At 46.2% G+C, this 13,529-nt stretch overlaps 1 protein-coding gene across 1 annotated transcript in view; it reads left to right on the forward strand.

Moving 5' to 3' along the window:
* Positions 1 to 1,138: 1,138 nt before the first annotated feature.
* The window catches only part of PSMB5 (proteasome 20S subunit beta 5), a 116,139-nt gene continuing 103,748 nt past the window's right edge, over positions 1,139 to 13,529 (forward strand). Inside the window, exon 1 of the mRNA XM_069633836.1 lies at positions 1,139 to 1,547. Coding sequence (XP_069489937.1) covers positions 1,365 to 1,547 — 183 coding nt within the window. The 5' untranslated portion in view covers positions 1,139 to 1,364. The remainder of the gene's footprint in view (positions 1,548 to 13,529) is intronic.

A 13,529-nucleotide genomic window follows, 5' to 3' on the forward strand; every position in this document is an offset into this window, starting at 1 on the left:
GCAGCCGGGCCGCCTGCGACTTCGCGTGTGTGTGCGCAGGAGGAGGAGTAGACACAGCTGGTTGCTGGGTCGGTGCGCGCACACTCCGGGTGCTCGTAATCTTGGGCGGCGGAGGAGGCTTGGCGGGTAGCCAGAGGGGAGGACATCACACACGCGTGCTGGCGTCTGCAGCTCGGACAAAGGAGGAGGAGGAAACTCGGCGGACTGCCGTGGGAGGGCTCCAGCAGCTGCAGCTTCTGGCGAAGGAGGAGGAGGAGGCTCGGCAGGCAGCCACAAAGTAGGACTCCGGCGTATGCTGGAACGATCCTCGTCGCCAATGTTGTATCAACTATATGAAGGAGGACGCATACGCACAGAGGATTTTTGGCATAACTTTATTTTCCGAAACGTACAGCTAACTGGCGCTTTTGCGCCCTACCCATAATTCCCCAATTCCCCAACAACGTCATGAGATGCCCGCCTAGGCAGCGGGCGGAGTTAGCATTAACCCTGTAGTGGCCAGGTCATAGCTCTCAACTCACACGTTTATAGCGGGTGTCACCCGCCCTGTAAAGGGCTGACTCACCCGCCAAGCATCCTGCACGCCCATTCATTCCAATGGGCGTCTCACCCGCCAAAAACAAAATCGGGTGATTTCACCCACCTTTGCAACACAAATGGTTGAGAGCTATGCCAGGTAACACGAGCCTCCGGCCTTGTGATAGAACCAAAAATAAAAACTCAGCTCCATTGTAAGACTGAAAAAGGTAATGGGATATTGTTATTGTTTTCTTTGTTCACTCCTCATTTTTGTTATTCGGTGTGAAACTCATTTTAACTTCTGGTTCCTGATTATAGAAAAGTACATTAAATGTATTGTAGTTGTTTATATGTAAAAGGTTTGAAATAAACAAAATATTAAAAATATTTTTTTTTAATGATAGAATGATATAATATGGCGTTTATAACGCGCCTATACACAAGTATTTCACAAGTAGATTTAATAGAGATCACGTCGCGATGGTTGCATAGTTTGGCCAGAACAGAAATTACGGTTTAACGCATGCCCAAGAGTTTCGTATGTGTGACAGAAACCCTTCCTCAAAGTGTGCTGTGCGACACCCGTCGTCAGAGCTGCGACGCACTTAGTCATGCCCTCAAAAATGATGGCGTGTCGCGTGATTCAACGCAGTATTTGTGAGTGCGGTTCATTCTCGGTCATGGCTCCTGCCGCGCAGTAAAATGTCAACGGAATTGTTGTCCTATTTGCCCTCAGTGAAGATGGCGGATGCCGGTGAGGCAATGGGTGAAACTGCGCAATCGCGTATAGCAATGTAGTCGACGTTGAATGCACATGACACTGCTCTCCAGTCTCCACAGTAAAGATGGCGCTGGCAAGCATTGTTCACGGAGTTAGGAGCTCAGGCTTCCGCAATGACCATGGGCTAGCCGAACACCTCGACATGCCCCAGGAAATGGGGCTAAATTTTCTACTGAAGCCCGGCGTTGAGGTGGAGACCCCCGAGGGTCTGGAAATGGAGCATGGAACGACCACACTGGCTTTTAAGGTATGGGCGGATGTATGAAGTTGTAGGTTGGCACCACAGAGTGCACCATTCTGGACTGCAAGATATTGGGGTTGGTGGAAGTTGAAGTTTTCATACGAGAGGGCAGGGAATTGGGGCCAATGCCCACAGCCCGTTTAATTTAAAGATACTGGAGTCTGGGGGGCTAAGATTAAAGAAGACCACTTTAGGCGTCATGGCACAGACTGCCAAGTCATCGCCTCAGTGCGATTATACATATTGCGATTCGAAGGTTCAGGATAGCGTGGATGATCAATGTGTACATTCTTGGTATATATGACCTGTCCCACATCCAGGCTTCATAACCCTCCCCAACCGATTGTGTGTTGCTTGTTTGGGGCTCCATTTTAACCGTCTCTTTCTAACATTAGACATTTTTACCATTTTCTATCATTTCCTTTCTCATCCCAATTTTTTTTTTTTGTTACCGTTTCTGTGTTGCATTGTTCTGACCACTAACATGTTTGTTCATCTCTCTTAACCCCACTCCCCCAATGTTCTCCTCATCTCCTAGTTAACTATCTTTCCCTTGTTGTGTCCGTCCATCCAACGCAGTTCTGTTGTGAATCTAATCTGTTTTATCCCTTATGCTTGTGCTCACTTGATTCTGTTTTCTTCTCAGTAATTTTTATTTGTTCAATGTTAATGGATAGCAGTACAATCACCCCTGGAGTGGTCCCCTGTCGCTCTGGCGGCTCTGAAAAAGGGAGAGGGGGGGCGGGGGGGTGAGTTGGTGGGAATGAGCTAGAAAAGTGCAAGATAGCAGTGAAGTGCTGTTGGCAGCCTCAGCCCGGTGGGTCAGTTGGCTGGGCTTGGGGTGTTTTACGGTCGGTAGTCGTGTGCTGTTCAAGTCTGTGCGGTTTCTTTTGTTGTTGCAGTGTAGTGAAGTTTGTGCGGTTTGCTGCGTTTAAGGCTTGTGGTTGTGTTTGGTTAGGGATTGAGAGGTGTATGCAGAGGGATGAAATTGTTAGTGGATTGGTTAGTTGGCATTGCTGTCCTTGCAATTATGTCTAGGTGTGGTGCCTGCTATCATTCACTATTCCATCTAAGTGTGGCATATATTAACATTCACATTTCTATCTAGATGTGATACAAGCGAAGGTTAAGACTTCCATCTAAGTGTGGCACATGCTAACATTCACAACTCCATCCAAGTATGGCACGTGCAATCCTTTGCAATTCTGTTGGTTTTTGGCAGTTTACGTTATGTGAAGGTAAGGTAGAGTGGCGGGGGATTTCTGGAGTAGAGTAATTGCTCTACACCCCACCCATGCCACACTTAGTTTTGTTAGCGCTTCACTGGCTTCCCCTGCGGACACCTGCAGACACTATCTGGAGCCGCCCTTTGGCTCAGGGCCTTTAGCTGAAGGGGCTGCCCAGATCTGGTCCAGGATAAGGAATGACTTGGCCAATCAGGGCCAGGAGGAGGAGGTGGGACAAGGGAAGGGGAAGTCGGGACATGGCTGGGAAGCCTGCGAGGGTCCTGAAAATTGCGACACCGCCATAATGGCACCAAGAGGGACTGGGGGGTCGCATGCACATGATCACCTGTATCCAAGATAGGAAAAATCATAACGTTCTTCTCTCAGCCCACCCCCAATATTATAGACGGAAACGAATTCCTCCCCCTCCTATCTATAGCGCGCTTCCCTGTATTTCTATGGATCCCTACAAGTGTTGTGCTTAATTAAATTCATAGCGCGCGGATGGCACAAAAAGACATCATAACCACCACCACAATAGCCTAGATTAACAGCGTGTTTAAGAAGATGGCGGCAGGTGATGTCTCATGCTAACCCGGAGTCAGTTCCACAGTTTACTGGCAGCCACCAAAAAGGTCTACACCACAGGACCGCATGTGAGGGGAAGATGAGAAAGGAGGTAAAGATGGTGATTGCCCCCTGTCAGTCTAAAATAAGATAAACCAAGCCGGGACAGGATCCGAGAGGCCAGACTGGGCGGTAGTATGGATTGGTCGACAGTGTCGAAAGCCGCTGACAGACCGAGTAATATCAGGGCACCCACTGTCAACCTGCCTGGCCAGATCATCAACGGATGCCAGGACACTCTTGGTTCCTCTCCCGGGACGAAACCCAGCCTAAAGGGGGTCAACAGAGGATTGCAGAAGAGGAGATGCCAAAGCCTCTAGTAATTTCATAAAGAAGGGAAGCAAAGATAGTTGAAAATAAGTCAGGACAGAGTCATCCAGTGATGGAACCACATTAGCTTGCTTAAGCTCTCTCGGGATACATCCAGATTGAGAGGACAAATTGACAGTTTAAGTGACCCATGATATCATGCCCGGCATGGTTTCCTTCAGGACACTGAGCTTAACAGGATCCGATGGTGCCGCAGATTTTAGCTGACATATGGCCGTAGACACAGCCTCATTGGAAAATGTAGGAAAGGCTGACCAATTGAAAACTGCCTCCTGCTGCAAATGGTCTGAGGTCAGAATGGTGGTGGCCTGACTCAATTGAATATGATGGTGTATATCCTCAATCTTGTATGAAAGAAGTCCGCCAAACGAATCATAGTAAATGAAAAGGAGCTGCCACTGGCATAAACTGTGCAGTGGACGAGAAGGATTTAACTACCGCAAATAATTCCCTGCAGCGATTAAGAGCAGTTTCAACTTTTTGTGTGAACAAATTCTGCTTGGCAAGATGGATGGCCCTGTGGTAGTTCCTAGAGAGTACACCTCACCTTTTCAGCATGGCCATATGACTAATGCCATTTGCATTTTGCTTGCCTTCGTTCCAGCCAAGCTCCTCTGAGGTTCTCCGAGAACCACAGTGGGGAGGATCTTTAACCCAAATGAGTGTATTTGCGCCAACTGATTAGTAGCCTCAAGAAGTAACTGACACAGTGGTGAAATCCACAGAAGAAGCCATGGCACATTTGGCATTAACCAGCGTCCCCATCTGTGCCGAGGCCCCGCCCCCTGCCAGTTTCGCTTCAATGCACCCGCTTGACATGGTGAATTCACAGGGGAAGTGCTGGGCACCAGAAAGGGAACTAAATGATAGTCAGACCAGAGGACCTGCCTCACTGGTAAAACCGAAATACTGAGATCAGCAGAAAAAATCTAATACCCACTTGCTGGTGGGTAGGCTCAAGGAATAATTTGAGTTAGACCTAAGAAAATAAGTGCTTAAAAGAAAAATGATGTAACACCGGGGCTTGGGGTGAGTTATACTTAATGTTAAAATCGCCTAGTACTACTAGGTTACAATATTTGACTTTAAGAGATGCTGCCAGTTCCAGAAAAGGATAAAGGAATCTAGTATAGGATACAGATGGTCAGTAAACAATTAGGAAATGTAGGGATTGGGAAGCAGGGACAGCCGGACACACCAATAAAGCCTCCATGGCCAAGCCATAGGATACAGGAATCAGAGAGGTTAAAGGAAGCTTTAAAAAGAATTGCAAACCCCCACCCGGATGGGAAGCCTCTCTGTCCTGATGAATAATTGTATAGTGCTCAGGAAGGATCTGTGGGAACAATGGTGGTGGTGACGTTTTGCAAGACAGGTTTCTGTGAGGCATACTATATCTGGACTTTGCTTAAAAAAAAATCATGCATAAAATCAGCATGAGCCACCAGGGAGCGAGTATATAGCAAGCAAGCACTAAAAGCAGAACTTTCATCGGCAATAGGGACATTAATAGCCTGGCTAACAACCAGGGAGCCAGTGCCAGAAGAGACGTACATGAGATTTAAAAAAAAAAAAAAAAAAAGGTGCATGACCCGCCCTCTGGGCCCGTACTTAGTCCAGATGGGCCCAGACAAGCTTCCTGGGGAGTGTTCTTCTAGTACTTTTCAAAAGTGATGCAAGTCTTCCATTACCTCCATGTCCCTCTTCCTTGTCCCAGTACTTGCCTCCATGTCCCTCTTCCTTGTCCCAGTACTTGCCTTTGCGGCCCGCCTCTGTTCCAGGAATTCTTCAGTTTCTCTTTATTCCGTTCATAATACCAGCTCCTTAAACACAAGCCCCAGTTTTAATTTCCCTTCCTCTGGCCAGGATGGTCTCCTGTGCGGAGCACCTGGCAGCTTTGGTTTTGGTTTTGCTGGCCCCCTGGGGGATCCCTTGTTGGGTGAGGTGTGGGGGGTTCCCTCCTGTGGGGCACACTCCCTGTTGTCTTCTACAGGATTTATTGGTTGTTTTGAGTGCAGTGGCTCTTGGCGGGGCGTGGAGGTTTGCAGGAGATGGCGCATCACAACTGAGTTTTGCTGTCAGTCCTGGGTCTTCGTACCCAGGACGTGCGGGTGGGTTTCTTTGTATGTGCTGTGGTGCTGGGGGCATTCCCCCCGCCGTTGATTTCCTGCCTTTGCCAGATGTTCAGTTAGTTATGTGGCGGCTTCCTGGCTGTGGGGGCTACTAGCCACTCCAGCAGTGCATCTTTTATTTATTTTATAACATGACTAGTACCGTACCAGAGTTCGGTTTCTAAGCGCGCATACGGGATTCAAACCTCTGTTGTTCTGCATGGTCTTACTTCCAAGACTAGTGCGTTGCCCCTGTGCTATCCTCCCTTCACCGTTTTTTGTTTTCTCGCTGTGGTGGGTGTTTTTCTTTGTTCTCACCGCCTGCCTCTGCCTCATGGGTCACAAGTGCTCTGGAAGGGTTGACTCGTTGTCATGGTGCTGGTTGGCCGGTTATTGGCTCCATTTTAATTTTTTTTTTTTTTTTTTTTTTTTTTTTTTTTTTTTTAGCGCTGTGCTTTTGGGCCCCCCTATCAGGAGAGTGAATTTCCATTTGGGTTTCACTGCGGTCCATGGTGTTCCGTGGCTAAGTGCAGTCACTTTGAGTCCTCTGACTCCCTGGAACTGCCTCGACAGAGGCCTGCTGCTAAGGGGAAAACGTCTAAACCTTTATTCTTATCCCCGAAGGACATTGAGGAATTGCTACAGCTGGCTGTTCGGAAATATGGGAGTGGTGGTATGCGCAGGCAAGTCTCTCCTTCCTCTTCTCCTTCAGAGGCGGATGCTGAGGGGAAGTACCTGGACAGGGAAACTGGCTCCTGTCTTGACGCAGATGTGCAACAGTATGGGGTTTTCAAAAGCCTTAGTCCGACTGTTGGATCTCTCCATTAGGCAGTACAAGCATAGGGTAGGGTTAACCCTTATTTTGGACATTCATAGGAAGATCCTGCGAGATTGGAGGGACCCGGAATGGATTGCCATGGTAAACTCTATCCATTGTTTGGTGGGGACACGTTCCTCTCGCACTCCATGGAGGTAAATGATATACTCGCCGGTCTGGTGGGCCGGTCCTCCATGTCGGCTGAGAAGGCGGCCCGGGATCAGGGGAACTTCAGGTCTACGCGGGGGCTCCTTTGGGCTTATGTTTATGGCTCCTACTCGGGAGAGACTTTTCTGGGGGTTTTTTAAGGAGCATCGTCTGGCTGTGGAGGATGGTTCTGTCTGTGCTCCTCTACTCTGACATGCAGCGTCCGGTAGAGTTGTTGTCGGAACTGGCCTAAGAGGCATGTACATCTTAGGGATTGGAAGTCTGGGCATTCACAGAAGCTGGCAGCTCTAAAACGTCCTTTTGAGGGTGCAAAACGTTTTAGTGATTCTTTGGAGAACAAAGTTCACAAGTTTTTCCGTGCAGTCAAACATGCAAAGTTGCGGCAAAAGCTTCCCTGGGCCACAAGAAGTCCTCTACCAGGTCAAGCCCTGCTTTTTAGGGATCCGGAACCTGCTCCTTTCTCAGGCCTCGTAGGGTGTTTGGGGGGGTGGGGGGGTGCTCCTCCGCGCACCTTTACGGCCAGTGCAGAAGTCCTGACGGTTCCGTCTCTGGCTGTTTTTTTCCAGTGTTCGGCTCCTGGGCTCAGTCAGGGATGGGTATTGGGTGGACTTTGTGTCGCCCTCTGTTGAGCCCCTTTTGTTCAGGGTGTCTCTTCCTCGCAAGCAGGCCAAGTGGTAGGCAATGTCTACAGCCCTGTCAGAGTTGCTGCTGAAGAACGATATAGTACCAGTCCCTCGGGCCCAGGGAGGTCGGGGTGGTTTTCGCCAGGATTTTTCTGGTTGTAAAACCTTCTGGTAAATTTCGGCTCCTGAACTGTTGTGTGCTAGATCATGGGCTGCCGCTGTCTTGCCAATAGCGGCTATTCCATTAGGTAGAAATGTTATGGAGTAGGATATTGTCGAAGAAAAACACTCCAGACTAAAATTTCAGTTAGCAGCATATAACCATGTCATTTTATTTTCATTGCTATGCTAGGAAACTACCAGATAGATCCCCCAAATGATACTGCCTTTTTCATAACAATAATGCAGTAGTAAAATTTTTCTCGTGGCCTTGAGCAAAGCAACATTTCATAAATAGTACCAGCTCCTTTCTTCTCTTGCTTATACATGCTTGCTCCTTCTAGTCGTGTTTTAATGCGCCTTGTGTTTAGGCGCGTTATAAATGCCATTATCATATCACGCTTTACACATCTTCATTAGCTCTTACGTGTTATATCAATCTGTGCTTCCATTTCTACAGTTCCATATGGGTCCTGCTGCTTTCTAATCTCGATGCCTTGTGGTCTTCCTTGCTTGCTTGTAGCAACCATCTTGGCTCCCTTTCTACCGTTTCATTTCGTGGCGGTTCGTTTGTACATTGTTTCCACAGTCCCGTTCCTCTTATGCACAAGGATTTGTTAATAAATGTAATATTGAAAATAATTTGTTTCCGTATTCCTAACTAGGTCAATGAGTACTGACCCTACCAACACACAGTGTGCTTATTTATGTGCTTAGTTCATAAGAACATTTACAAATCGCATCAAAGAAATAGAAAACTATAACACACGATTCATCAACCAACACTAAAACGGTTACACGACGTCGTTGCTCCATTGTTTAGAATCCCTTGAGTAAACCAGTGGCTAAAACGGTCAACAATTCATATAAGCTCTAAAAACAGAGTTTCATTGATAAATAGCAGCATAAAACAGAGTAGAAGGGGCGATATAAGAAGTGTTGGGTATAAAAATATGAAAGTTGGTCTGTGTACGAACAGACAAATAGAAAGTAGACCGGTAGGCATTCATTAATACACGCAGTTATTCAGCTACAAAATATGTTTCATCAGTCCTCGAGGTGCTTCTTAATTTGTAACCACAGACGATACAGTGCAATATGAACTGATTCTGAGTCAGAGTTCGGACAACAGTTCCAGAATACGTCCGTCTTGATGGAATCATATCGACTGACACTGCCCCAGCGTGTTCATGTAAACCTATCCCACTTTTATACGTTCATTGAAAACATGCTATGCAGTTTCTAATTTGTCCTGCAATCTACATGTACAACATGTTCTGTGCTTCATGGGTGTCTTGGTGTAAGCACCTTGAGTGACCAGCAGTGGGAGTTGGTAAATGCATATTGAAGCAATAAGTTACGAACTGCCCGGAGGGGAAAGGGAGGGCTCTGAAGAAAGTAAATAGATGAATGAGGCTCCAGGAGAAGCTAGAGCATATGAGCAGCTACAAGACTACTTATATCGCTTTCCAAATTACAAAGCAAGATCCTTGTACATGCAATTTAGGCTTAATGTGTTGGCAACCAAAGAACGACAAAGCACCTGGGCTTGGTATGTTGACTTGGATCTACATGTCGCTTCTGCAAAACAAATTGAGACTTTGAAGCACCTAACATTGTTTTGCCCTGCCCTGCGCTTCGAAATCAAAACTCAAATTTTGGGACCCGTGATTAATAAACATCAAACATGGAGTGCTGCTGATTGGTGGAAAGTGATGTTCGATGGGACAAACAGATCAGCGCTGCTTGCATTGACTACCTTCCTGCGAGTTATAAAGGAATGTCTTGATGTTGACCGTGTAAATCTTGAACCTGCGCTGTAAGGAGAAAACTCTATTAATTGGGAAAGGATAAATAATTAGTGCTATTTTAATAGATGATATCTACGGTGTGACTAAGGTGTCACTGTTCTGTATTGTTTTTTTAAAGGTTTGACTAAACCAAAATAATTAGTATTTATTTTGTTTGTAAATGTTATTTTTTTTTTTTTTTTTTGGTGTGTTTTTGAGATTTTATTTTTACATTTATACAGTGCACAACAGCCCAAGGGAATCTCAGCGCTGTTACAGGGTGTTGGATACAGTTGCAGTGGATAACAGTAATGCAGTAGGCCATGGGCATAATGGACAATTAGTTGGACAAAGAGCCATGTTTTAAGGCTTTACAGAACGTCTAGTATGAAGGTTCCGCTCGCAGGGAGTTCCACTGCTTAGCTGCCATGTAGGCGAAGCTGGAACCACCTGCTTTGGCCTTTCTCACTTTGCTGACTGTGAAGCGATGGGCATAGGGAGTTCTGGTGGGTCGGAGTGAACAGGCTCTTGTGAAATTTTGGGCGGTACGGGGGAGCATTGTTGGCAAGGAAATTTTGTGTAATAGCCATGGTTTTGAAAAGGACCCGCTCTTTGATGGTTAGCCAGTGGGCTGTTCTTCTGGCTGCAGAGATGTTCTCTTTTAGGGATGCTAAGGTTAGCGCATTATTTGGAATCATTTGTAATTTCTGGAAGTTTTTGGACACAGTGTCTGTGAAGAAGACATTGCAATAGTCCAACCTCGAGCCGATGACCGCCCTGGCAATTGTGAGGCAACTGTCAGTGGAAAGGAAATGTTTGGCAGTGTTAAGTAATTTAGTTGAATAGGCCGCAGCAGATTCTATGACGTTAACCTGGTGAGCCAGGGTGAGAGTATTGTCTAGATATACTCCCAAAGTTTTGACTAAGGGGGAGACGTGGATCCTGATATTGTCCATGCCGAAGGCTGAATATTGACCACTGAGCTTTAGAGTTGCTGGAGAGCCGAACAAAAGGATTTCGGTTTTGTCTCCCTTTAGGCAAAGGCGGTTTTTTTTGCCATCCATGCCTTGATTGTGGAGTAGGCCGCATTAAGGGTTTGAGTCCTCTGAATAGTCACCAGTGAGCGGGATGATAATTTGAGTGTCATCAGCATAGTTGGTGTAGTCTATGCTGCTTGCGTACAGGATGTCAAAGAGGGGTCTAGTGATCTAGTGAAGGTATAATAGAGAGTGGGGAAGATGCAGGAACCTTGCGGGACACCGCACGGAATGGGCGTGGAGGCTGCGCTGGCCTGATCAGAGAAGACTCATGACCCTTCCTTTAAGGAAGGGGAAGATCCAATTAGATGCTTCCTGGAAGAAGGGTGCCGCAGTGACGAGGTGGTGGCAAATAATTTTGTGACCCACCAGGTTGAAAGCAGCTTGATGTGTCTAGGAGGAGGAGCAGGGCTGGTTTGCCCTTGTCTCTGAACTCATCCAATTGATTTTTTTTTTTTTTAGGTCTAACGGCGCAGATTCCATCCCATAGACTGGGCGGAACCCAGGTTCACGCAGACCCAGAATGTGATGGGATTCTAGGAATTGTTGGAACTGCAGGTAGGCAGGTCAATTTAAAACTTTCAGTAAAAATGGGACTGTTGTAACGCGCCTGTAGTTGTTCGGGATTGAGGGATCCAACAAGGTTACTTAAAAAAAAAAAGAGGGGGTTTACCCAGGCTTGCTTGAGGGTATCACGCCTGACGAGAAGGAGCCGTTGATGAAACTGGCGATGAATGGGACAAGGGTTTCTGCACAGTCCTTGACTAGTGCGGCCAGGCATATATCACCTTTGTAGTTGGAGGTGTGGGGATTTTTTTTTTATGATGGCGCTTACTTCTAGTTGAGTTAGCCCATTGAACTGAAAAGGTTGGACTTTGGAGGATAGTGGGTTAGCTGTGGAAGCTGGTTTATCAAATCACTTTTGTTGAGCATCGCTGTTTGAATTTTGGTGCACCAGGCTTCATCTTCAGTGATGGGTTGTGTGGGGGTGGGCGCTAGTTCTTTAAATAGCGTGAAAGATTTCTCTGGAGTCTGACTGGGCATTGGTGATTCTCGAATTGGAGGATGTTTCTTTGGCAGGTATGATCACCTGTTTTTAAGCTATGGAGATCTTGGAGAACACTAGTCGTGGGTCTGAGTTTTATAATTTTTTGCCAGGTGGAATGCGTGGAAAGTTTTTTTTATTACAAAGTTCAAGAAGGTCAGCGGTGTCCCAAGCATTGGGAGTGCCCGATAGCTTTGGCGCTGCATGGTTTGAGGGGGTGGGAGGGTAATGGTGTCCACTGATCTTGTGGTGATTGAGGCATATAGGTCTGTCGGAACGCTAGGGTCCTTTGAGAAAGGACGTTTTGAGCAGTGGTGGGTCGTGGAGGGGTAGTAAACTTTCTTAGATCAGCTTGCACGAGCTGCGGGCTAGTGCCGGTTGTAGTGGGGACGGGAGAGACTTGGGTGTGTTGGGATGATGGATGGAGAGGTGGATCACATGGGGTTTGGACCAGGGGCACGGAGAGTTAGATTTGTTTAAGGGGCAGTTGAGCTCAGCAATCCAGTCCAGTGAACGGCCTTTACAATTTTTGGGGTTGTTAATATGGTTCATGAAGCCTAAGGTTGTGAGTGCTTTATAAAGTGAGGAAGCCTGGGCATCCTTTGGATCGTTAAGGCCTAGGTTCATTTCACCCATTAAGTTAATTTTGGTAGAATTCTTGATATTATCATTGAGGATGTGGAGGAGATTCTCGAGGAAGTTGGTTAGTGGCCCAGTGGGCAGTTGATGATATGGAACGTAACAGTGTAAGTGGGATTAATGGCAAGTTTGAGGGAGAGGGTGTCATTATTTCCAACAAGGGAGGTGTTAATTTGCCTTAGGGGAGTGCATCCTTAGCTAAGTGGGTTGCTCCTCTGCCGGAGGAGAGGTCTTTTTGATGAATCGTGTATCCCGAAGGGATAGCTGTATAAGTAACGCTAGCCACATACCTATAGTTCCGTAAGGTAGACTCATTTTTAGTTTAGTCCCACTGTTCGACTTTATTCTTAATAGTCTCAAAGCTGGCACCCCTTTCAAAGCCTGGTGGCCATTCAATACAGGTGAAACATTTTTCATTCTGTCTTGCAAACGCACATGTTCTGCTTTGACCAGTAGGCCCTATATCAGTTACCAGCAAACATGCCTAACAATGAAGCGGTTGGTTCTAGATTTAATATACCTTGTCCCTCTTCTGATCCAGACCTAATTCCAGTCACATATAGGCCATAGGAGTAGATGGAGCTAAGTTCAATATTCTCCTCCAGAAAGAACCCTCCAGAGTATTCAGCCATTTCAAGTTCCTCCTAGCCATTGCCTCTAGCCTATATAATATAACGGGGCAGAAGCACTGCATGTATAGCTTGAGGAGGCCCCTAATTGAATAACCTGCAGTTTCCTTAGCAAATTTGTTACTCAAAAAGGTGAGATGGACGGCTTTTCTTTTTTCCCCGCCCCTCAATGTCCAGATAATCCCCCCTTTGTGCTCGGGTTGTAAGAGGATTCAATTCAACACTACAGCTAAGTCAATGCCTAGTCTGGGATACTGAATGGAAACCCTTATTGATATATCTTTATGTCCAGTTCATGAGTTCTGGATGACTACCCCAATATAACACCCCTCTCTTGGAATCCCCCTGACCCAAGAAGTAGTTCTGTTTTGCAAGTTTAAAAGGTTTATTTGAAAAAAAAATAACAGTGTGTGTATGTATGTATGTATATATATATATATATATAATCACACTTTTATAATGAATTAATAATTGAATATCACACTTAATCTGAGCAGTAATCAATAATGGATAGTCTGGCACTAGCACACTTCTTTATAATCAATGATGAGTGGGTATAGGATGGATAAGATAGCAACAATACTTTTATGGTTTCAATTAGATGCAATGTGGAATGAAAATGCAGTACAGGAAATAACTTGATAGGATTTCAGCAAAAGACAATGTAATCACTTTCTTGGACAATTCACCCCCCCTTTATGCAGTGTAAGGAGATGAAGATGAGAGCACACAGTTCTTAGGAATGCAATCAAATAGAATTCAGTTCAATTCCCCCCCAGCAGCTTAT

Source organism: Ambystoma mexicanum, chromosome 13 (genome assembly GCF_040938575.1).
Source record: "Ambystoma mexicanum isolate Mex_15411 chromosome 13, UKY_AmexF1_1, whole genome shotgun sequence".
NCBI classification, from domain to species: Eukaryota; Metazoa; Chordata; class Amphibia; order Caudata; family Ambystomatidae; genus Ambystoma; species Ambystoma mexicanum.